Below are 25,485 nucleotides of genomic sequence, written 5' to 3' on the forward strand. Positions count from 1 at the left end.
AAAGCTGAGTATTTCGAGAGGTTATGTTGAGGGTGCCTTTTCGAATGCGAGAAAGGGTTGAGCATTTTTGCAGGTTTGCCTGTCCGTTGAGGAGGGAGGTCAATGTATATAGGGATTTCCCAATAACAAGTAGTAATGCTATTCCTTTACCCTTCTTGGTCACAGCAATGTAGTGGGAGCTGCCAGCTTCACGTGTTTTAATTTTGTCAGAGCACTTTGAAAAAGTGGTATGTGGTATCTGGAAAGCTGATGTTACGAGTGAAGATCACAGACAAGCTTTATCTAAGGAAATCTGGCTCTCGAAGTTCTGAGAGTTGTGCCTCTTCGGTTTTCGAACAAGCAATCCCGTCGAGGATCTGACTCTCGAGATTCGGAAAGCGGTGCTACTCCGGTTTTTGAGAAAGTAATTATGTTGGGAGTCTTTTCTCGAATGTGAGTAAAGGTTGGACGTTCTTGCCAACCTGTCTTGCCGCAAAACACAGAGGTCGACACACATAGGGACTTTCCAGTTGTCAAGCAGTGGTGCTGTTCCTTTACCCTTATGGGTAATAGTAGGGTAGCTGGAACTTCAAAATTCTCGTGCCTAAACTTTGTCAGAGATCTTTGACAAAGTTATATGTGGTACCCGAGGAGTTGATGGTGCATATGGAGAGCGGTGATTGAACAGTAAGATTCACGTGCTTTCTACTTCACCAGAAATCTTCGACAGATTGCCCGTAATTTCCGCAAAGCTGAGTGTGCATGTGACAGGTGCTGACGAGGCTGAAAAAGCAGGTGCTTCTTCGATTTCTGAGATCGGCCCTCGTGGTCTCTGAGCAGCCCAGCTTTTGAGAAAGCAAACGCCTCTTCGATTTCTGAAGCTCCACCGAGTGCAGATTTTTATAGAGGCTGGCATTAAGTTCCACAGCACACTTGAATCTCTACCAGTAGAAGCTCATTTCTTGCACTTCTAAGATCTTGATTTGTCTGACCTCTTCCCTCTTCAACACATTTGAAAATGTCTGGACCCTCCGACCGTCGTTTTGACTTGAACCTTGGAGAAGAGACAGCCACGCCTTCTCCAGACAACATATGGCGCCCATCCTTCATATCCCCTACTGGTCCTCTTACCGTTGGGGATTCTGTGATGAAGAATGATATGACCGCTGCAGTGGTGGCCAGGAACCTTCTCACTCCCAAAGATAACAGACTACTTTCCAAACGGTCTGATGAGTTGGCTGTTAAGGACTCTCTGGCTCTTAGTGTTCAGTGTGCAGGTTCTGTGTCTAATATGGCCCAACGCCTATTTGCTAGAACCCGCCAAGTTGAATCATTGGCTGCTGAAGTGATGAGTCTCAAACAGGAGATTAGAGGGCTCAAGCATGAGAATAAGCAGTTGCACCGGCTCGCCCATGACTATGCTACAAACATGAAGAGGAAGCTTGACCAGATGAAGGAATCTGATGGTAAGGTTTTACTTGATCATCAGCGGTTTGTGGGTTTGTTCCAAAGGCATTTATTGCCTTCGTCCTCTGGGGCTGTACCTGGTAATGAAGCTTCAAATGATGAACCTCCAATGCCTCCTCCTTCTGGGGTTTTGTCAAGTACTGAGGCTCCGGATAACCACCCTCCGGTGCTTTCTCTTTCTGGGGCTCTACCGACTGCTGAGACTTCCCCTAAGCAACCTTTGTGAAGGCTCCCTTTTGTTTGTTTATTTTGACTCATGCATATGTACATATTTGTGGCTTATCGAAAATATTAATAAATAAGCTTTGCTTCATTTCAACATATTGTGTTAAATACACCAAAGCCTTCTTCATAAAGTTCTTTGAATTTTTGCTTTTGTTGAAACCTGTATTGTTGAAGCTTTGTGAGTGAAGCATGTAGTTTGAGGTAGTGTTCCCTTAATTTCCCGAGTGAGGAAAACTTCTCGGTTGGAGACTTGAAAAATCCAAGTCACTGAGTGGTTGTGAGACTGCCGAGTATCAAGGTGCAGTAGCATATGGTGGGAGTCCCCCAAGTCTTCAGGCGAAGAGAGTTGCCGAATGAGGTGTCTAGCTAGTAGTCAATGTCATGAGTAGGAAAACTTCACTTGTTTCTTTTCGAAGTGGTAACCCAGGGCTCTTTCTTCATATACTGTTTTTTGTTATGAAGATGTGTTAGGCCCAAAGAAGTGGAGGCCTAGGCCCTTTTTTTTTTTTTTTTTTTTTTTTTTTGTAATGTTTGTACAGATATCTATAATGTGGCCTTTGTCATGATTTTGGAGGATGGGTGTATTCGAATCCAATGAGGGGTAGGGTATGACTCATTATCATGTGCCATGATTTTGTCTTCCTTTAGCTTTTCTTTTGCTTTGCTTTACCATTTTTGCTTTCCTTTAGTCTTCCTTTAGCTTTTCTTCAATATAACACCATTTTCTGTGGCTCAGATCGCAAAACCATCTTCATGAAAGTTGTTCCTTAGCTCGTGAACTACAACATATCCGAATTGGAGATCCATCGGAGCAGTACAACTCCAGAAATTCAGGTATGATGAGTGATTGTTCGTCATTTGTATATCAACGCGTCAGACTTGTTGTGAGCTTCAAAAACTCCATTTTCTCTTGCTCAGATCAACATACTTTCTTCATCGAAGTTGTTCCTTAACTTGTGAACTACAACATATCCAAATTTGAGGTCCCTCGGAGCAGTATAACTCCAGAAATCCAAGTATGATGAGTGACTGTTTATCATTTGTCTGTCAACCCGTCAGATTTGTTGTGAGCTTTGAAACTCTATTCTCTCTTGTTCAGATCGGTATGCTTTCTTCATTGAAGTTGTTCCTCAGCTCGTGAACTACAACATATCCAAAATTGGAGATCCATCGGAGCTGTGTAACTCAAGAAATTCAGGTATGATGAATGACTGGTTATTATTTTTCTGTCAACCCGTCAGATTTGTTGTGAGCTTCGAAACTCCATTTTCTATTGTTCAGATCAGCATGCTTTCTTCATTGAAGTTGTTCCTCATCGTCTCTTTCATAACATATCAAAAATTCAGAATGAACTAATGGTTAAATACTTCCAGATCTTCGAAACATCACAGCAGCTTCGAAATCTGCAAGAATCCGACTGTCATGTTTGGAGCTTCAACACTTTAATTTCCGTCGCTCAAACAGAAATGGTTCCTTCTTGAAAGTTGTTCATATGCTCAAGAACTATAGGGTGTCCAAAATTCAGCTCCATTGGAGAAGAGAAGAGGTTGCAGAAATTTGACAGATGAAAGGAGGCGGAAGAGGGAGAGAGAGAAAAAGTCTCTTGGGTTGGATTTCTATTTTGGGGCAGATTCCAATTTTTGTAGCACCTTCATTATTGATGAATTTCTTGTACTTTTGTCCATTATGAAACTTGGGACTTTGGCTTGTTGTTGGATCTATTATAATATGTTTGGGAACATATATAAGTGAATAAATAAGAAGGAAAATTTTGGGCCCTTATGGGTGTAAAACAAAAAATGTTTATGTTTACCCAAGTGTTTTTGTACAAGTTCAAGGGCATCTTGGGTTTTGTGAACAAAATTTGTTTATTTGGAGCAAGGTTTTGTGTTGAAGCTTTGTAGGTGAAGCTTTGGTGTTGAAGCTTTGTAGGTGAAGCTTTGTAGATGAAGCTTTCTAGGTGAAGCTTTGATGGTGAAGCTTTGTAGATGAAGCTTTGTAGATGAGGCTTTCTAGGTGAAGCTTTGATGGTGAAGCTTTGTAGATGAAGCTTTGTAGATGAAGCTTTTGAGGTGAAGCTTTGATGGTGAAGCTTTGTAGATGAAGCTTTCTGGGTGAAGCTTTGATGGTGAAGCTTTGTAGATGAAGCTTTCTGGGTGAAGCTTTGATGGTGAAGCTTTGTAGATGAAGCTTTCTGGGTGAAGCTTTGTAGATGAAGCTTTCTAGGTGAAGCTTTGATGGTGAAGCTTTCTGGGTGAAGCTACGTAGGTGAAGCTTTGTAGATGAAACTTTCTGGGTGGAACTTTTTGGATGAAGCTTTTTTTTTTTTTTGGGTGAAGCTGTTTTAAGTGAAGTTTTTTGGCTGTGTATGAATAGATCTATTGTTTGGATATAAGCCATTGTTTGGTTGTTCCTTTCTTTGTATAGTCTTGTCGACACATACTTAGATTTTGTTTCGTGTTGGATATATCTGCTTTGAGGTTTCAACACTTGAGTGTTCCATTGCTAGGAATGTAAAAGAGTGAGGGCCAAGTTGGCTAAATTACCTCTTTAGTGAATTCATTGCCAAATGGCCTTCATTACATAGGATGCCGAACGGCTATAGCTCAACACTTGTACATCGTGAGTCTATTTGTAGTAGTACTTCAAGTGATCAGCGTTCCATGGATGGCCAAGGGTCTTGCCATCGGAGCTTCTAAGTGTGTAAGAGCCAGGGCGACTGATGCCAATGACTTCATACGGTCCATCCCAGTTTGGACTAAGTGTGCCTTCACTCGGGACTCTGTCGCAGAGTAATCTTTTCTTTAAGACCCAGTCTCCTATTTTGAAAGAGCGAGGCTTGACCCTAGAGTCATAATAGTTGGAGATGCGCTGCTTGTAGGCGACATTCCTCAAGTGAGCTTGGTTTCTGTGTTCCTCGACTAAATCCAAGTTGAGGGTGAGTTGTTTGTCATTTTCACTTTGAATGTAGTTCTGGACTCGGAATGTTGCTTGCTCGAGCTCAACAGGGACAACCGCTTCTGTGCCAAAGGCAAGTGAGAATGGAGTTTCTCCTGTTGAAGTCCGATATGAAGTGCGATATGACCAAAGAACTTGGGGTACAAATTTTGGCCAACAGCCTTTAGCTTTGTCCAAGCTGGTTTTCAAAGTGCGCTTGATTATTTTGTTGATGGCCTCAACTTGTCCATTAGACTGGGGATGAGCTGGAGAGGCAAAGCATAAGTTGATGTTGAACTTAGAGCAGAACAACCTGAACTTCTTGTTGTCGAACTGTCGCCCATTGTCAGTGACTATCGCATTGGGAATGCCGAATCTACAAAGGATGTTCTTCCACACGAAGTCTTCTATCTTTGCCTCAGTAATGGTTGCCAAGGGTTCTACTTCGGCCCACTTTGTGAAGTAGTCCACTGCAACGACTGCGTAACAGACTTTGCCCTTCCCTGCCGGCATTGGGCCGATCAAATCAAGTCCCCACTGGGCGAAGGGCCAAGGGCTGATCATAGGAGTAAGAGGCTCTGGAGGGGAATGAGGAATAGCCGCATATCGTTGACATTTGTCACATGAGCGGGATACTTTGATGGCATCCTGGTGGAGTGTTGGCCAGTAATATCCTTGGCGAAAAGTCTTGTGTGCTAGGGACCGAGATCCAGCATGATCTCCACAGACTCCCTCATGTATTTCCCGAAGGACGATTTCCGCCTCGGCAGGCGTAAGACACCTTAAGTATGGCAGGCTAAAACCTCGCTTATAGAGTTGATCATTGATGATCAGGTAGCGGGTAGACTTGTATCGAATTTGCTTAGCCTGGACTTTATCATTTGGGAGGGTGCCATGAGCAAGGAAATTATAGATCGGGGTGATCCAACTATCCCCCTGTTGTAAGTTGCATACTTCTGCGGCCATGGTGCTTGGTGTTGCCAACAGTTCGACATGAATTTTTCTTCCAATCTTGTCTTCCACAGCCGAGGCGAGGCGAGCCAGGGCGTCTGCATGACTGTTTGCCGCTCGAGGAACTTGGGTGATCTGGTAGTGGAAGTGCTTGAGCAAAAGTTGTGTTTGCGCAAGATATGCTGCCATGGAGCTGTCCTTAGCATCAAAGTTGTTGGTAACCTGGTTGACCACCAATTAGGAGTCACTGAAAATATCAATTTGTTTAACCCCGAGGTGTTTGGCCAAACGTAATCCTGCTAGAAGGGCTTCATACTCGGCCTCATTATTTGATGCCTTGAATTTGAAACGAAGAGCATACTCCATTGCTACTTTGTCGGGTGTAGTCAAGACTAGTCCCGCTCCACAGCCCTGTTGGTTGGATGAGCCATCAACATACAAACTCCATGCTGGGGTTGTTGGTTCTATCTTCTGAGCTTCCGGGGGTAATGAAGCCACTGCTTCAGGTGTAGAAGCAATGTCAACCGGATATGTGAAGTCGGCAATGAAGTCTACCACTGCTTGGCCCTTCTCAGCTGGCTTTGGTTGGTAGGAGATGTCAAACTCACCCAACGCTATTGCCCATTTGATCATTCGCCCTGAAGTGTCAGGACTTTGGAGTATCTGTCGAAGAGGATAATTGGTAAGCACGATGATGGAGTGCGCTTGGAAGTAAGGGCGGAGTTTTCGAGCAGACATGACCAATGCCAGAGCCAATTTCTCAATGTTAGAGTACCGTGTCTCCGCATCTTGTAAGGCTTTGCTAGCGTAGTAGACAGGTCGCTCAATATTCCCATCCTTTCGAATGAGAACGGAACTTACGGCTGAAGCTGATACCGATAGGTAGATAATGAGAATGTCTCATACCTCGGGCTTGGAGAGTAGAGGGGCTTTACTCATGTACTCCTTGAGGTTTTTGAATGCCTCGGCACATTCATCAGTCCATGTAATGTACTTCCTACTTCCCTTAAGTGCTTTAAAAAAGGGAGCACATTTGTCTGTGGCCTTAGAAATGAACCTGGTTAAGGCTGCCACCTTGCCAGTAAGGCTCTGGATGTCCTTTGAAGTTACCGGTTCCTTCATGTCGAGGATTGCTTTGATCTTCTCGGGATTAGCTTCAATGCCTCGTTGGCTAATCATGAAACCTAAGAATTTGCCAGAGCCTACGCCGAAGGCACATTTGTTGGGGTTTAACCTCATTCGATACCTCTTCAAAATAGTGAAAGTTTCAGATAGGTTGGTGATGTGTTGGTCAGCATGTTTGCTCTTGACTAACATATCATCAACGTAAACTTCCATGCTCTTCCCAATCTGCTCGGCGAACATTGAGTTGACTAGTCTCTGATAAGTCGCTCCTGCATTCTTTAGGCCGAAAGGCATGACTTTATAGCAGTATAGTCCTCTGTCGGTAGTGAAGGCTGTGTGTTCTTGATCCGAAGGGTTCATGAGGATTTGGTTGTATCCTGAGTAAGCATCCATGAAGCTCAGGAGTTCACACCCGGCCGTAGAGTCTATAAGTCTGTCAATAAGAGGAAGAGGGAAGCTATCTTTCGGACACCCTTTGTTTAGGTCGGTGTAGTCAACACACATTCTCCACAATACCTTTTGAAGCAAAAGACTTTCTTTGGTCGGATTTTTCTTAACAAGGACCACATTTGCTACCCATGTCGGGTAATTGACTTCGCGGACAAAGCCTATGCCTTTGAGTTTTTCAACTTCTGCTTTCATTGCCTCGTATCGTTCAGCATCATAAGATCTTCGCTTCTGTCTCACCGGCTTGATCTTGGGGTCAATACTCAAACGATGACAGATGACATCGGGAGAGATGCCTGGCATGTCCTCGTATGACCAGGCGAAGACTTCAGTGTTCTCTTTCAAAAAAGATATCAATGCTAACCGAAGGGTGTGGTGACAATGTGGTGCCAATCTTCACCATGCGATCTGGATAATCTCTTGAGATAGGTACATTCTCCAACTCTTCAGCAGGTTGGGCTTGCTGGGTGAAAGAGTCATCTCGAGGATCATCGGGTTGATTGTTGCTATCAGGAAGATCCAAGTTCGCTTCATCTAGGCTGGTCTTTATGACTTGGTCATGTACAGACAGGGTTTCCTTGGGTCCGGGCAAGTGTTGTTGCTTAACTGAAGTGTTGTAACATGATCGTGCACTAAGCTGATCTCCTCTGATGTAGCCGTTGCCATGGGGGGTTGGAAATTTCATCAACAGCATATGCGTGGATACCATAGCCTTGAGATCATTGATGCCTGTGCGCCCAAAGATGACATTGTATGCCGTTGGGCAGTCAACCACTAGGAAGTTAGTGGTAATGGTAGCCGTGTAAGGGCCTGTACCAATAGTAAAGGGTAAATGTATGCTCCCTAAGGGTTGCACGATATCACTGGAGAAGCTTATCAGAGGAGAAATCGAGCGATCGAGCAAGTGTTCAGCTACACTGAGTGCCCTGAAAGCTTCGGCAAACATGATATTGACCGAAGCCCCTGTGTCTACGAGGATTCGTCGAACATCAAAGTTGGCTATGTGAGCCTCCACGATCAATGGGTCGTTATGAGGGTAGATGATGCCTCTTTCTTCCTCAGGGTAGAAACATATCGGATCCCAGTTAGGCTTTTGATACTTCCCTCCCCTGATGTTTTCCACGTGAAACACTTGGTGACCAGGCCTCAGAATTCGTTCACTGTTTTTCATGGCCCTATTGGAAGATTCAGATATGGGTGTGCCGCCGCTTATGGAATATATGACATTCACCTGGCGTTGGTTACGGTTATCCCTTTGAGGGTGAAGGAGGAATTGATCAATTTTTCCTTCTCGTGCCAAAGCTTCAATACGATCACGGAGGATGATACATTTTTCGCTATCATGGCCGTTATGCTCATGGTAGCAACAAAACATGCCCGCGTTATTCGGGGGCGTGTAATCTGGGTGCCTCGGCTTTGGCTTTGGTATCAGGTGAGCTATGCTGGGGTAAATGGCCGCGCATGTGGCATTCAAGGGCGTGTATGTCTCATACCTTGGGGTAGGGGGTATCTTGACGCGGGTTTGACCCACTGCATTGACTGCCTGGGGGCGAGCGTTATTGTGGCGATACCCTTGGTTATCGGGATAGTGTCCCTTACTCTTTTTACTGAAATGAGAGTGGTGAGGATGGAAATCCTTCCTCTTGCCTTGAAATTGATATGTCTGTTGATTCGGCGAAGCATTATGCAAGGCATGGGGAGGTGCCACTGCTGTTTGGAAAGTCGAGGTCTTCTCATTTAGGTGAGTCTGGCTTCCACCTCCCACTTGTTGATAAAGGATGGTTGTAGGGGGTTTCTCCTGATATGTCTTTGCCTCGGCGGAGGCATGGTTATAAGCCTGCGCCATCACCTCAGAGTAAGTCTTCCAAGTATTGGCATTGATCATGTATTTAAAGAAACAATCACGTAGGCCTGCCGTGAAGGCTTTGAGGGCAGTCTTGTCGTCTGCCTCGGCACACCGGGAGTATTCATGGCTGAAGCGGCCAGCATACATACGTAATGACTCGTCTGGCTTCTGGCGGATAGTGTACAGGTCATCTGCAGAGTGCAAGCGATCGGTTTGGAAAATGTGTTGGGAAACAAATAGTTTCCTCAATTCCTCAAATGAGTCTACCGTCTCAGGTGTAAGACGACAATACCAATTTAGAGCTCCGCCAGAGAGGGTGGAGGGGAAGAGAAGACATCGCTCTTCGTCGGTGTGCATCCGGTATGCCATGGTGGACTCAAAGAGGTTAAGGTGCTCAATCGGGTCCTCTTTTCCAGTATAAAGTTGCAAGCCAAGCTTTTGCTTTGTCTTTGCTTGAAGGGGGGTGTTGAGGATCCTCCTTGTAAGAGGGCCAGGCCTGGGTTGGTTCCAGTCAGGTATTTCAGCCTGACGTTCAGCCTTCAACTTGTTTACTTCTTCAAGAAGTTGTAGGACAAGGGGGTCCTGAGCGGAGTTATGTGCCACTGGAGCTTTCTTTCGTAAATCTCCATCTCCTCTTGGAATTAGGAAGGTTTGATCAAGGGCATGTGATTTTTCCCTGGACTCGCTGTACTGGCTTCCAGGGTATGTCTGTCGGAACACCTCTGAGTCCCCTGTACCCTCATGTCTCTCTAGGACTTGTTGCCCCTTCCCCAAATTGGTGGCCGGCTCGGGCCGTGGCAGGGGACCGAGTCTCTCAGAAATCCTTGGGTCATTGATCTTTGAGCTTATATGGATGGAATTCTCTCGACGTTGCTTCAGGAAATCCCGACAATCGCGAAAGACGGCTTTCGATCCTTCTGCCCCTTCAGCAAAGAGGTGTCTCCCTCCACTTCTCATGGTTCGGGTCGAAGCAACTGGGTTAAGAGAAGCCTCATGTTGATTATCAAGTCGAGGGGTAATCTGTTCCCTATCAGGGATATCTATGTCGAATGTATGTGACCCTCCATGTTGGAGGGCACCCAGTTGATGGTTGACTTCCACGGGGGCAACAAGCTCGCGTGTCTGAGCTTGCCTAGCTTCGTGGAGTGTCTCGAAGAGCTTCTCATATTGCTCCTGGAGGACCTCATTCCTCATTGCTATCTTGTTGTTCTGAGCTTCCAACTCATCGACTTTAGCTTGAAGAAGAACTCGTTTTCCTTCCTTCTTTCGTTGCTTCGCACTATGTGCAAGGGGGGTGTCATTCTGTGTGCTGTGGCTTCCTTCGCTTCCCATGTTGGAGAGGGATGCCTGGTCAAAAGAAAGTGTACGAATGATAGAAACCAGCTTGACACAGCTGAAGAGAGTAGGAATAAGTGTCGTTCCCACAGACGGCGCCAAATGTTGATGCACAAAATCAGCGAAGACTTTGGTACAACAGAAAGTGTCAGGTTTTGTGACCTTCGCTTGGTTGCTTCGGTCACTAGTGAGGATAAGTACGTAAATGAATAGAGACAGAGAAGCAAACACAGGATGTACGTGGTTCACCCAGATTGGCTACGTCCACGGAGTAGAGGAGTTCTTATTAGTAGTGAAGGGTTTACACAAGTACAAAGGATCAAGCTCTCAATTTAGTGAGTTCTTGTGAATGATTTAACACAAATGGCATTAGGCCATATTGTGGGGGAATGACCCCTATTTATAGAAAAACTTGTAGCTTTGTCACATTGACATGTGTCATGTTATGATTGGTTCTTGATGTCGACACGTGCTGCGCTCTGATTGGCTTCTAATCTTGACACGTGTCGAGTAGTGATTGGCCTCCTGGTCGGAGGGGAACTCTTCTGGGTCCTTGACAGTATAGCGTTGGCCGGTGCTCGGTAGTTTCGGGATTGGTCAAGTATGGTACAAACACAAGTGATACAGCCATGACTGCAGTGACAACAACATCAGCAACACCCCAACTCCCACGGTCTTGCACATACACAACCACAGTCACCCCAAGTAAAAGCCCACAACAAAGCCCAAAACTCCACCAATTGAAAAAGGACATTTTCTGCTTTCTTTCTTCACGGTGATCGTCATCGAATTGGTCAGCTCCAAAGCTCTCCAGGGCAGGCTTATGACCCCCAGTCCCTATAGAAACTAAGTAGATTGCAAGAACACCACTTCATGGATTTTTCTGGGTTCGTGGCATGTTCTCGTATTGCAAGGCCTTAAGCTTGGTACGAACCAGGACATGCATAGAAGAATCAAACCCTAAAATAAAAACAGACGAGTCATTTCCTGAATAAACTAATAATTGTTAAATTTTTAGGGAATGTCTACAATAGGTGTGACGTTTTATATAAAATACCTCAATGCAATTAATTGTAAAATCATTTAAAATAATTGTGTTTTAACTTTGTCAGGTTTCTGATATAGGAGATGCTTTAATAATAATAACCAATTAGTTTGTTCAAAGGTAAATGAGATTAACTACCATGAGGTAAATGATGGATGAAAAAAAACACTATTTTGAAGTGCCCTGTGACACCAGACCAATGATTGACACTTTTTGCTGCGGTCTTGAGGTCGTCACGCATTACTCTGGTGAGGTAATTAATTAAAGGGATACTTTGGCTGCGATCTCTAGTTCCTAACATTCTTTGACTAAAATCTTAATGGTATTCAAAGTTTGATCAAAGTCCCTTAACTTTATACACCTCATTATATTATTATTAATATTTATATTTTTATAGTTTTGACATTAATTGTTTGATCACTGTTCAAATTGCAGAAGTCACTAATTGTTAATTATTAGAATAAAATTCTGCTGGAGAATTTGAACCAAAGAAAGAAAAATGAAACATATAATTTTGTGCCTTTTTATATGTAGTAGTACAGGATTATCCCCATCATATTGCATTGTGTTAAAGCGCTATACCAAGGCTACTATGCATATATAAAAAAACATAACGGCAAAAGCTATTTCTGTTGACCTATATATGTACATGCTTAACTTCTTCAGTTTCTTTACATGATACATATATATAAATACATACATATATATATGTCTCCTATTATTGAGGGGTATGAGTTTTTCCGCTACCATGGTATCTCGTACCAATTATAGAATATCATATGTACAACCTGCTCTACATATATACCATTGTATTATTACAAAGTGCCTATATACTCTTGCCATCTAATATATTGCTTTCTCCTGTTAACCTAAAATGGCAGTTAGGCAGCCAGTATATGATTTTACAATTATTAAGATATACCATATGATTTTGAGCAAAAACTATAGACCCCTGTGTATATAAAGTTTCTTCTAATTTGATATGCTATGTCATTAGATTATGAATTAAATACAAGTGAGTGCTTATAGATGAGTGAATTTAGATAGTATTTGTAGCTGAAATTAACTGAATTTTCCAAAATATTTGGTAGCACAATAGCACTAATTCATAGCTTCGTGACCCCTTTCAGCACTTTGTTTAACTACTTGTGTTAATCGATTAGGGTGGCCATGAGCCCTAAACCCTATACACAAACAGACACAGAGTAAGTGCCGCTGAGGCCCCAGCTCCCACATGCACTCTTAGCTCATCATATGACAGAACTTGCAAGTATATATTCATGGCCTACATACATAAATATTATATATATCCAATCCACCTTCCGTGGCTCTACTTGAAGAAAGTAATACAATACAAGACTGCTAGAGCATCATAAAAGAATACTCTTCGTTTTGTGGACAATAATTTCGTCCACAAAGTTATATATTCTTACGGTGAAGATATATGTATTTCAGTTACTATTGTACGTGAACTGTTTATCATGATCTTCAACAGCTAAAACTAGACAAAAATAATCAAGCCAAAAAAAAAAAAAAAACATCTTGCAGAGCATATGCCATAAGTAGCATGAAATATAATTGCTCAAGAAAAGTAGCATGAAATTATAGACTTTTTTTGACAATCAAGAGCAGCTTACGTAATACAGATATATCTAGTAGTTAGGCATAAATATTAATTATTTCTTACCAATAATAAAGAGAGAGGCTTTCCAAACACCTGTTGAAGCTCGGAGAGGTACGTTTCCTTTATGATCCAGAGAAGAATCATAAACCCAATTCTCCTCATCTTCAATAACTTTGCTTGACTTTGCTCCCTTGCTTTCTTCCATCTTCACTAAGAAATTGAACTTGTTGTACTATCACTTCCAAAGAAGGAAGCAAAAGTATTTAGTAAAGGCTGTGTGATTCCTAAGAAGATGGAAGTCTGGCATGCATATATATGGAGAAGTGGGTCGTCGGTAAAGCTTTTACTTTGGTTCTCTTTATAGAGTGGAGGATACTCACTTTTCAGCTGTTTCACTTTTGAAATTCTTCAAGGTATGACCGACACGTGTAGCTTTATAGGATTTCTGCATTTACTTGCATTTTATTAAATCTTAGCCGTCATAATAATTTGACTACTTAAAACATTACACATTTGTTAGCAAGCTTGATGTTTAGCCCTTTTTATTCATTTCTTTTCCCAGTTGACTAAAATAATAGTTAGTTTGCTTCAAGCCTACTCTGCTATAGAAGTTTAATTATAGAATATTTTGGAAATACTTTTAAAATGATTGAAAGTGTTTTTTATGAAAAATATTTTTAAAAGTAATTCTTAGTAAAAATGCAAGTAAATCATGAATAAGTAATAATTAAAAATTCAGCCCATATGGCCGACGTGAATGTACATATAAAAATTCGGCACTTCAGAATATATAGTAGCAATACCACCAAACACTAGTTCAGTGGTCAGAGTGGTAGCTTATATGGCATCTCTAGGGGAGAGATAGCATCTGAAAATACGTATATGGCTGCATGATTTCGATTTAAAAAATGGCATGATGCAAGTGAGAATATTTAGCTAGCAGCAGCAGTTGTATAGAAGTCGACTGCATTTAGCCAAGCTCATCTTATTAGAAAAACAGACTTGTATATATCAACTTTTTGAGGAATGATTTGGACTACTAATGCAGTAGTCAAATTATATTTCTGGAATTGCTCCTTTTTGATTGGTTAGTAAATATATCTAACCTTTCTTCCTAGTGAGCTTTAATGAAAAGGGCTTGGACCAACAAATATTTAACCAAAAACCATCCTAAAATGTTATTTAACCAAAAGGGCTCAAAGTTTAATAAAAATCCACCCAAAACCGTTAGAACAAACCGGCGAAAAAGATGTGGAAACGTACTAGAACCTTCATGTGAACAAATTGGAGAAAAAGAAGTGCAAAATGCACCAGAACCATTGTCAAAACAAATCAAAGAAAAACTAACACTGTTTCTGGAAAAAAAACTAACACTATCTCTGGAAAAAAAAAACGAAACATAAAACTGTTTTTGGAAAAACATAACACTGTTTCTAGAAACAAAAAAAATAACTCTATTTCTGGAAAAAAAAAAAAAAAAGGATACAATGTGTAAAAACTAATACTGTTTCTGGAAAACTAAAATTGTTTATGGAAAAAAATTAGAACCACCGTCGGAAAAAAAAAACTAACACTGTCTCTGAAAAAAAAAACCAAAATATAAAACTGTTTCTGGAAAAACAAAAAAAAAACGTTGTTTATGGAAAAAACTAACATTATCTCTGAAAAAAGAACCAAAACATAAAAATGTTTCTGGAAAAACAAAAAATTAACATTGTCTTTGGAAAAAAAAAAAAAAACCAAAACATAATACTGTTTCAGGAAAAATAATCTGATACAGTGTTTGTTTTGTATGTGTACAAACAAACACTGTATCTGGAAAAAAAAAACCAAAATATAACACTGTTTCTGGAAAACAAAAAAATAATACTGTTTCTGGAAAAAAAATTGTTGGCAAAACTGTATCTGGAAAAAAAAATACATTGTATCTGAAAAAAAAAACTGAACAAAAAGCTAACAAATTTCAAATTTATTTTCTGGAGAAACAAACGATGAACTCCACTAAAGAAGAAAAATTGAAAAGCAATACCTCGAATACACTATGAAAAATTGAAAAATAGTACCTCGAATTCTTCTTTTCTTCTTCATAAAATTGAAAGGTTAATAATCAGATGAATGAGGAGGGAAGGACAGAAATTCACCTTTGGCTTTTTTGCCGATGTCGGTGAAAGTGCAGATCCCTTGCTCATCTTTACAGAGAAGAGAGAGTGTGTGTGAGAAATTTTGGGAGGGAGGGAGAGAGAGAGTGACAAACATTGTCTCTGGAAAAAGAAAAAAAAGAACCAAAGTATAACACTGTTTCAAGAAAAATAATCTGATGTAGTGTTTGTTTTGTATGTGTACATACAAACACTGTTTCTGGAAAACAAAAAAAATAACACTGTTTCTGGAAAAAAAAATGTTGGTAAAACTGTATCTGGACAAAAAAAATACATTGTATCTGAAAAAAAAAAAAAAAAAAAAAACTGAACAAAAAGCTAACAAATCTCAAATTTATTTTCTGGATAAACAAACGATGAACTCCACTGAAGAAAAAAAATTGAAAAACAATACCTCGAATACACTATGAAAAATTGAAAAACAGTACCTCGAATTCTTCTTTTCTTCTTCATAAAATTGAAAGGTTAATAATCAGATGAATGAGGAGGGAAGGGTAGAAATTCAACTTTGGCTTTTTTGCCGATGTCGGTGAAAGTGCAGATCCCTTGCTCATCTTTACAAAGAAGAGAGAGAGTGTGTGTGAGAAATTTTGGGAGGGAGGGAGAGAGAGAGTGACAAAAACATATCGTTTTGCTTGTAAGAGATTGTTTCCGATTTTCACAGAGATGGACACAGCTCAAAATTAGGTTTAGGGTCGAAGCTGTGGTTTTTACATAGTGATAGAAATGGAGTTGCTATGCGAGATTAGAAAGAAAAATGGAAGGTTTGAATGTCAGGAAAAAATGGAAGAGAGAATATGAGAGAGATCCATAATGAAGAGAGATTAATGGAAAAAGCTTGCCATTAGGGATAAAATCGTAAACTCAATATTTGGACCATTTTAATTAGATTGATTTAGTATTGGTCTTTGTCCTAACCATTAAATAAAGTTATTACATGGTTTTTGGTTAAAACTCAAAGTTTTCAAACTTTTTTCATTAGTTTTCCTTTTTTTCTATCGTATAAGAATCTTATTATAACTAGTGCTCTCAATTTTAATCCCTTTAATGGGTCGAACACTAAACCTTATATATAGCCATTCGATACACTCACACACAGAGAAAAGAAACCCCGATAGAATGGCATTAGTTGTTGTTGGAAACATCAAAAATTATGTACTATAAACAAATAAAAATATAAATGGTATGGTAACTTCTATACTTTAAAGTTTCCTAAATCAGCAATTATTCCAGAGAAGCATGTTTTGTTAAATCTGGAATAAAACCAAATGGGACATTTCTGTTCATTTTCTTTTAAAGGAAGATGATAGCAATTTCATTAAAACAAACTCAAATACATCACAAGTCTTGTAGAAAGACGTTATGAATAATGTCAGGAGGATCCTCGAACCAAACTAAATCAGAATTCACTGAGAGACCAAGGTTAACCAAGTGGTGTCCGGTATTTTGGGTGAGTGTCTACGGTTTATGCATGGGATGTTTTCTCTCCTTAGATAGTTCTAGTTTCCTTGATGTAAGTTCTTGCAAGATGTACTTTTTTTTATTTTTTATTTTTTTTGTGATGTGGTTGTCTTAGCAAAATGTACTGCAAAAGAGAAGATATAATCGTTCAATAAATGTTGAATTTCTTTCTCTCTCAATGATTTTTCTTAACTATTTCCTCCCACTAAAAGAAACCCAGAAAATACCCACCAACGAAATTTTGTGGTCAGGAAGACTACAACTAGCCTTGTCCATTTAGATTAATATGATTAAATCTTTAATCATATTTGGCCTACTTTCTAAACTAATCTACACTAAGAGAAGAAAAGAAGATTTTAACTCGGTTACGTGGGTTGAAAGAAAAGTCCTTACTATCAAGGTAAGGAGAGTGACAAATGATGGATTTATTCCACGATTGGGAAAAGGTGAACTAAAGCCACCATCAATTATTACTTTTTGATTGTACGTTGAATATCCACTTAGAAAACAATAAATAAGCCAAATTTCAAAAAGTAGTGAGATAAATCCTTCATTTATAGCAAAGTGAGATAAATTCAGTTTTAAAAAGTAGAATTAGACTAAAGACAGTTTCATGAGACCAATCAATTAATAAGCCAAATTATGCGAAATCTATTAATACATCTAGTCTAAAGATTGGACTGATCGAGTGGCTATAGTGTAAAAATTTGCAATTTTTTTTTTTGGTTAATTTCAAAACGACTAAAGACCAAAGATTCAAAACTAAAAAGAGGCAAAGTGTAATTGACCTAATTTGTTTTATTACAAACAATATCCTGTAATATTCCAAAAATTACAAGGCAGTACCCAAGTAGAAGGTTCTAAAAAACGCTAGGCGCTAGTCGGGCGGCGGGCTGGTGCCTAGTGCCTAGGTGGGGGTTTAGGCGGGCGCCTAGACGGATTTAGTTAAATTTCTTGTATATCAATAAGTGCATATTGACACTTGCAAAAAATGTATGATAAAATGCAAAAAGAGTATCCAATAATCCAACAAGTCCAAAATTTAAAAACACATTAAACATATATGTCATATAACCATAGTGGGGAGTATTGTATGATGACACATGTACAACAAATTCACAATTTAAAACAACATAAAATGGAAAATAGGAGGAAAATAAGGAATCGAAGAATTTGAAAAATGGGTAGAGAGACGAAGTGACAACGGCTTGGTTTTGTATTTGTTTGTGAAATTAGAGTAAGAGAGAGATGCAGGGCACGGGTTAGAACTTAGACTTTAAAAAAATTTAAAAAAAAAAAAAAAAAAAAAAAACCACCCAGCCGCCTAGCATCGCCTAGAGCCATCTTGATTTTTCCAGCCGTTTTGCACGAAATCGCCTCGGTTCCAACCCACCTAGGCTCTTTTTTAGAAAATTGCCCTGGTGGCTGTGACAGGAGGGCCTGGGCCGATTTTTTATTTTAATTTAATTTAATATGTAACATATAAATAATTTCCCTTGTTTTACTTGATATATAAAATTATAAAGTAATACAATTTAAAACATGGATATCGAAGAGACTATTACAGAGAAAGATGCACACCGTCGTAGAGAGAGTCTTGGTTTCCTTTTTTGTTTAAGACATCGTAAGCTGTGATTCTTAACTCATTTGGAAAAAAAAAAGAAAAAGTCACCTAGCCCCACCTAAGTACCCGACCTGATTTTTTAAATGATTAACCGTTGCAGTGGTCAATTGCATAGCTTGCCTTTTAGAATACTTTCTAAACTAATCTACACCGAGGCAATGAGAAAGGATAGTGAACTCATATGGTAGGTTGAAAGAAAAGCCGTCACAATCAAAGTGATCCACCGCGTGCGTAATTTTATACAATGAATTTCGTAGACCCTTAAATTCAAGCTTTATCAAATTCAAGCACATAGGCTGTCTTTCAGAATACTTTGTGAACTTATCTACACTAAGGCTAAGGCAAAGAGAAAAAATTTTGTGCAATGAATTTCGTAGACCCTTATGCAAGCTTTATCAAATTCAGCCAGACAGTAATTAAGCTAAAATTAAAGGGATGTGATATCCACACATCCATTTTTACTTCTCTCACACCCTTTTAATTTTCGGCCGTCGGATCGGATGAATTGAAGAAGATCAAAGGACATAAATTAACAAGGGGTGTGGGAGAAGTAAAAAGAGATGTGGAGATAGCACATCCCAAATTAAAAGGAGAGTGAAAGAAAAAATGGAGTTCCGAAGTTAAGCTAAAACCAAAACAAGCACTTTGACAGTTTGTGTGCTCATTTCAGTTTTCATTTGAATTCATCTGAACAAACTCTATGTCTGGAAAACAGAGAAACGAAGTTAACATCAAAGAAAAAGAACATACGCAATCACGACTCAGTTAAAGTCAATTTCTTATCTGCAAAGTAGAAACTAAACACCAAAAGTCAGCACGATAATCCTCAAGTCCTCCACCCAAATGAAGATAAAGATAGAATCCACTTAAGACGGATTCGAGTGGCACGAAGAAAAGACACACAACATCCCATTAAACCCCTTGTGCTTTACAGGTAAAATATTTGGGGTCAGAGGTTTAACAAGCATGAAGGTCGACTGTGTAGGTAAGTGGGAACACAGTAAAGAGCGTATAGTGCTTCTAGACATGATTGCTAAATCTGGCCTTTGTTATATTACAAACCTTGAATGCTTATGGAGATTTCAGGCCTCAACTTATGAGTGGAGCAAAACCTACCCATCCCAGAAAGTATGAATCATGACTGATATAGAATATACAGATCAAGATCAAGATGAGCAAGGATGACATTCCTGATAAAATACATGTATCCTGGTTCTGGTTAAAGTGTAAACAACTATACGGGTGTCTATGGTACTAATATGACACAGAATTAAATCAACTAAAATAGTGTGACAGCAAATAAATCCACAGAGAACGTCAACAGGTGATAACATAGTATACACACAAGCCTTCCAAGTTTTATGACAGGGTAAATGCAACAGAAAAACTCACATCAAGCTTTCAATAATGATTAGAACCCTGGAGGATCTGTATTTCTCTTACAGTTTTCAAGCTTATCGTCTTTCTCAAATGCAATTGTGATCCTAGAAAAGAAAAATACGATTGTAACTATACAATGTATTAACTAAGCACAATGTAGAAAACCAGGAAACTATGGGGTACACATTCAAATAACCTATAGATATATCAGAGTCCAATCTAACTTAAAAATCAAAACTAACATTTCAAATTCATCACCATTTCCAGCACAAGCATCAGCTTTCAAATCTGACCTTAACAATACGTGCACTACCCACCTAGTCCACTAGTGAAAAATGATAGGCAAAAAGAAATGGGATGGCCCAAAATCACGAGAAGCCTATTCATATACATTTCAAAACTGTTTTCCCATGACAGAAAGAGGTCGACATAATTCTCAAATGCAAACTACTTAACAATAAACTCATCATGGTGTCAGTGCTCTAAGAAACCCTTTGAGCCAAATATATGGTCCGGATAACCTTATCTTCATACTGAACATTACTGTTTATGCAACATGCCCACCAATAGACAATTTTACTGGTTTAATTGTGGTTAAATCTGTGGTGACGATATTTATAGGCTTCAGATTCCACGAAAACAAGAAAGAGAAATGCTAATACCTACCGCCTATGTGGTTCATCATTTATCCCCAGTAACAGGGTATAACATTCTTTCTTTTTCTAAAGAGCAGATTAATGTTCTTAAAACCTAACATTTTGAACTGCCGTTGAGTTTATTGAAGAAGCATGTATAAGAACCTTCGTGAAGACTAAAGAGAAAAATACAAACATCTGTAGCGTGTAAGTGGGTGTATATGCGGGTGGTGCATTTGCCCAGCATTTAAATGGACCGCATCAACTCATGAAGTGAGTGTTGAACATCATCTATGTGAGAAATACATTCAATATGACAGAGTGATGCAAGGTTAAGTTTAAAGTTCTGCTTGTGGCTTATGTTTCAAAGTATTATACAAATAAGAGTATAGACTGAAATATCAACAAATTCATGTGAAAAATTCGTGTAACACTTGGCATATTATAATCAATTCGTCCATAAGTATTGTTGTGTGTACTTTGACTAAAATTACATTGTCATTCAACTACTTCAGCTTAATATAACTACAGAACATAAATATACACATACAGTTTGGGAGAGTGATGCCTTCCTGAATCAAGATCCTTCATCAAACACTAATGCAAACGAGAGATCCACATAATCACCAAAATTAAGTCTTCACGGTCAATTTACGAGTTCTTAGGATCCTCCAGTTGCCACTCACTTAGTTCTGAATACAAACTTCATGGCTTGCCATTTTGCACTTTAAGTTCATAGCTCCCATCTTGCTGCAAGCTCATATCAAAAACTTCAGACCCCGAACCATTTCGTCTACTACGCCGAGTCTTTCCACCGCGCATTGTGAGACTCTGTCCTCTCTGTTTTCTATCAGAACCAGCTTCTACACCGGGCATTGTGGGACTCTGTCCTCTCTGTTTCCTATCAAAACCAGCTTCTGCATTTTCAAACCCACCTGAAGACTCAGATTTTCTCCTATTCTCCCTCTTCCCCACTCTGCCACTATACTTCTTCGCAGCTTGGCCATTCACACTCAACGATTCCAGAGAATGTTTTAGATTCAAACCTCCGTCTGAGTCCTCTAAATCCAATGACGCACTTCCCGATTTTCCCTTAAATTTAAAGCCATCACCCAATTCCTCAGCTCCTCCAAATCCTCCATCTTCAAGCTCCAAACCCTCCAATTCCTCCAGCTCAGAAATCCTTTTATACGGCCTCACACTATGAACAACCCCTTTGGGGAAAAACCTAGCAGAGGGCAAGTCCTCCATGGTGTTAAACAGCTGCGGGCCATCCCTCTCCGTCCATAAATCGAACCCACCGGGCTTCTGAAACCTATCCGCCAAGACCTTGACTTGCTCGTCAGCGCTGACAGAGAACAAGTTCGGAGCTTTCTCCACGACCTCCCACGGCCGCTCGAGCTCGGACACTGCAGCTTTGAGCTCGGCCCTCTTTCGCATCTCGTATATTTGGCGCTCCCGGCAGAGCCGCGCCTTGAGGAGCTGCTTGGCTTTTTTGGCCTGCATGCGCTTCCACTGCCACTTGGATACGCCTCCGGGGAAGGTTCTGGGCCCGCCGCCCATCCGGATTATCATGGGTTTGGGGGTTAGGGTTAGGGATGGGAGGGAAAGGTGGGAGAGCTCCGTGTGGAGGAAGAGAGGGGTTGGGGACGTCAAGGCGTTGGAGAACGAGAGGGGCTGCATTTTGGGAAGCGAATTAAAAATTGAGTGAGAAATTGGGGGAATTGGGAGAAATGAAATTAGGGTTGGCAGAGATTGGAACGGAGGAAGAAGATGGGGGAAGTGAGGGCAGCGGAGCCACTGTGGAGGGTGGAGTTTCAAGTTTATGGCCGTTGGCTTTCTTAGCATTTTGGATGAGGCAGTAGGGAAACAACCCGACCCGGACCCGCTCCCGCTCATCGTTAAATATTGGGCTTATCTTTCGGGCCGTTAACAAGCTGTGGGCCGGTAATATGAAAATTGAGCTTACTTTTATCAAGCATTTAAATAAATTTGAATTACGATAATAAGGATTAAGCAGAAAAGCAAAATGACTTTCCCTTATATTGGAAATCTTAAGGGATTATAAAATGTTGTTGTAAAGCCTAATTAATTGTTGGTAGATTTCAAAAATTTATGTATTACTAGCATATGGGCACACACAAAGTGGGTGTGAAATTTTTTTATTTTTGTTTTTGAAATAGAAGGAGAGTGGACAAGAGTGATAGAGAATGTGAGAGTGAGAAGTTTTTATTTTATTTTATTTTATTTTTAATTAGAGATATGTTAGGATTATATGTAGGTGAGGTTTTGAAAAAAAAAACAACAAAATTTGGTTGTGTGAAATTACATTTCTACCCATATTTCTTATTCATGTTCTGTTTTAATTAAAGGGTTAAACTGATAATTTCATAGAATTTTGATTGACAATGAGTATTTTATTAATTAGTAGAGATAATACGAATGAACGATAAAAATTCATACATGATGAACATATGGTATAAATTAATAAATGAATACAAATATTGTCGGCTCATGCGTTCAAAGTGATGAGGGTGGGTATTCGGACCTTCCCATGTTACAAAAGTAAAAATAGATGCAAATATATATTATAACAGTGAATTGGTAGTAGCAGCATGACGCTCACACCAAAAATGGCAACTAAAAGTGGAATCTGTGGCTGATATTAATTGGATTTAGTATTATGAGTTGAAGATGGTCTAATGCATATATAATATAGCTAATGTTAGACTTGTAAATGAGTCGATTTTATTGGATTTGGGTCATTTTTAATCCGATCCGTTAACACCTAAACCCAATAAGTTAAACTAACAGGTTACTCAAACCCAACCCGTTAAATTAATACGCTACTCATTCCACCTGCTAACATTTTTATTTATTTTTTTATTTTTTTAACATTTTGCATTCCATTTGACTTTATTTTCTGAAAAGATAGATTGTGTATAAGTTTTCCATGAAACTATTTTTCTTATGCCGCCACCTGTTGTTGATTTTCGCAAAAGCTGCCACCTGCATTTAGCTTTCTGCATCCGTCAAATTAACTGGCTGCCAAACATTCATATCCAAATACCCTTCTTCCTCCCTCATTGCCCCTTCCATCTCCATCGAATAACAACCTCCTCATTCATCTGTTCTCCAGCTTGATGTCTATCACATATTAAAATTTAAGCCAATGGGATTAGAACAACTTCAGAAATATTGTCTTTCCATTTTGCTGATTTCATTATTATTGGATTAAACTAATTCATGCATGTTAATTTCCTTCCCAGATCTCCAGAATTACGGGAGAGAGGGAGGATAGAGAACTTTGGGTGGGTGAAAGAGGTTGGCGCCGAAACGGTTGATGGCGCAAGGGGCTAAGAAGTGAGTGGGGGTGTCGTGGTTGCGTAGACAAGACAGTTGAGGGAGGGGTTTTCGTCGAGTGATGGCACTGCCTCAAGAGAAATGATACCCTTTTATTTTTTAAATTACACAAACACCCTCAATTAACGGCTGTTAAGGGATGTTAACCGGTTTTGCAGGTAAATTCGAAATGACTCGTTCCTTAACGAATTATTAACAGGTTCATTCGTTAAGGACCGGACACATTAAGTATTCACCCGAATGCTAATTTAAACGGTGGCTTGAGTTCGACTTAACAAGTTAGGTTTAAAATGATAGGTCTAGCTAACACCCGTTGGTGAACTAATATTCCCTAGAAAGAAGAGGTGATGTAACTAAAGGCACTCAGAAACCATTAAAGTAATGACAAATAGAATAATTTTGGTATCATCCACCATCTCATGATGTGCAGTTTGTTTGAAGACTTGAAAAGAAGGTGGATTGGAGGAAAATGCTCAAGGATTAGTTATCAAAAGTAATAGGATGTGTATAGAAAAGAAAAGAGAAATTACATAAGGAGTTTGGAACGATTTAAAACCGAATGAGTACTTCTAACGAGCATCAATAATCATCGTTGTTTCAAAAAATAAAAGATGAGTATAATGGTTCACAAAAAAAACTCTTGTCATCAATTTTTTGTGATTGGTAGTCATGGAAGACGAACCACGGAGGAAACTTCCATGATCATTTCAATTTTCATGATCCGTATAATTAATAATGAGTTATTCAATATCTTTTATTTTGATGGAATTGATCAAATTTTTCATCTATTCAAAGAAAAATATAGGAGATTCATTTGGGACGTTTTTTTTTTTTTTTTTTTTTTAAAAAAAAAAAATTAAATTTTAGTTAGTTTTTATTGGTTTGCCATTATACCTTTGTTTATGAAAAAGCTAATATTTGGCAGTTGGAGTAACTACTTAAAAAAATAAAAAAAATAAAAAAATAAAATAAAAAAAACTACTTGACATTTGGATTAATTACATTTTACGCTTTTCAAGTTTGGGGTATATTTAAAATAGATCAATAAGTTTTAATTTTCTCAAATAGTACACAAGAATGGTTTGAAATCATATCAAGTTATGTTTTCACTATTTAATCGTATTCACTAAATTGATAACATTGCAAATGTGGAACCCGTTTTCTAGAGTAAATAGAAGCCACATTTACACCATTATAACCAAATTGTGCAAATGATTATCGTTTTCAAGCATATGAAGTATCAAGTTATTATTAATGAAGAAGAATATATATTTTTTAATTATCTTGTTATTATTTTTAATAGAATTGTTATTGGCACTCCTAAAATCTCATTTTGCATTTCAAAATTTCTATAATAGAAAGAAAAATACACTTATAAGGAATACATAGTAAGATTTTTGGAATTCTAATGATAGTTCTCTATTTTTAAAGGGACAAAAATAATTCAATTGTTTCATTAATTTACGTAAAGCTCTCAAAATTGTTCACATGGTTGTCCAGTTGTCAATTTGGCAAAGGATCCAAAGGTCAAATAGCCAGAAGGCATAAACCGATGCGATGTCAAAATAATAAATCCTAGCCTTCTTAACAAGAAGCACCAGTGGTCTAGTGGTAGAATAGTACCCTGCCACGGTACAGACCCGGGTTCGATTCCCGGCTGGTGCACTTCTCTTTTTAATCTTTTTCTAGAGCCATTTTATTTTTTTGGCACTTTTCGGACTGTGAATTCTGATCGAACAAAGTTACAGCCAGTTTCACAGCAACCAATTGAATCTGCCTGGCTCGAGAGTTGAAGCCGGGAGGCACGTGTGTTCGTGACAGCGAGGAGCCTCTGCGCACGTGCAAACTACAGCCAATCTCTTTGCCCGACTAGGGTTTGCCT

At 39.3% G+C, this 25,485-nt stretch overlaps 1 protein-coding gene, 1 long non-coding RNA gene and 1 other non-coding gene across 5 annotated transcripts; 2 read left to right on the top strand and 1 right to left on the bottom strand.

Annotated features, from left to right (window-relative positions):
* The first annotated feature begins 2,285 nt into the window (after window positions 1-2,285).
* Window positions 2,286-3,392, top strand: LOC126593603 (uncharacterized). 3 transcript variants are annotated; one of them, XR_007613006.1, is made up of 4 exons: window positions 2,286-2,505; window positions 2,590-2,687; window positions 2,771-2,869; window positions 3,045-3,392. It is a non-coding gene; the product is annotated as an uncharacterized LOC126593603 (long non-coding RNA). The 3 variants fall into 3 exon arrangements; XR_007613007.1 differs by lacking the exon at window positions 2,771-2,869; XR_007613008.1 differs by lacking the exons at window positions 2,771-2,869; window positions 3,045-3,392 and adding an exon at window positions 2,953-3,030.
* A 17,263-nt stretch (window positions 3,393-20,655) lies between these two features.
* LOC126594529 (uncharacterized) lies at window positions 20,656-22,139 on the bottom strand. Its single transcript, XM_050260882.1, has one exon. The coding sequence runs from the start codon at window positions 22,137-22,139 to the stop codon at window positions 20,946-20,948; it is 1,194 nt and encodes a 397-aa protein (XP_050116839.1). The 3' UTR covers window positions 20,656-20,945.
* A 3,058-nt stretch (window positions 22,140-25,197) lies between these two features.
* Window positions 25,198-25,268, top strand: TRNAG-GCC (transfer RNA glycine (anticodon GCC)). The gene has a single exon. It is a non-coding gene; the product is annotated as a tRNA-Gly (tRNA).
* Window positions 25,269-25,485: the final 217 nt, after the last annotated feature.

This window comes from Malus sylvestris, chromosome 12 (assembly GCF_916048215.2).
Source record: "Malus sylvestris chromosome 12, drMalSylv7.2, whole genome shotgun sequence".
In the NCBI taxonomy this organism is placed as follows: domain Eukaryota; kingdom Viridiplantae; phylum Streptophyta; class Magnoliopsida; order Rosales; family Rosaceae; genus Malus; species Malus sylvestris.

What these genes read in the sequence shown, in the direction of transcription:
- LOC126594529 (XM_050260882.1), bottom strand. Translation starts at nt 22,139, where the DNA reads ATGAGCGGGAGCGGGTCCGGGTCGGGTTGTTTCCCTACTGCCTCATCC.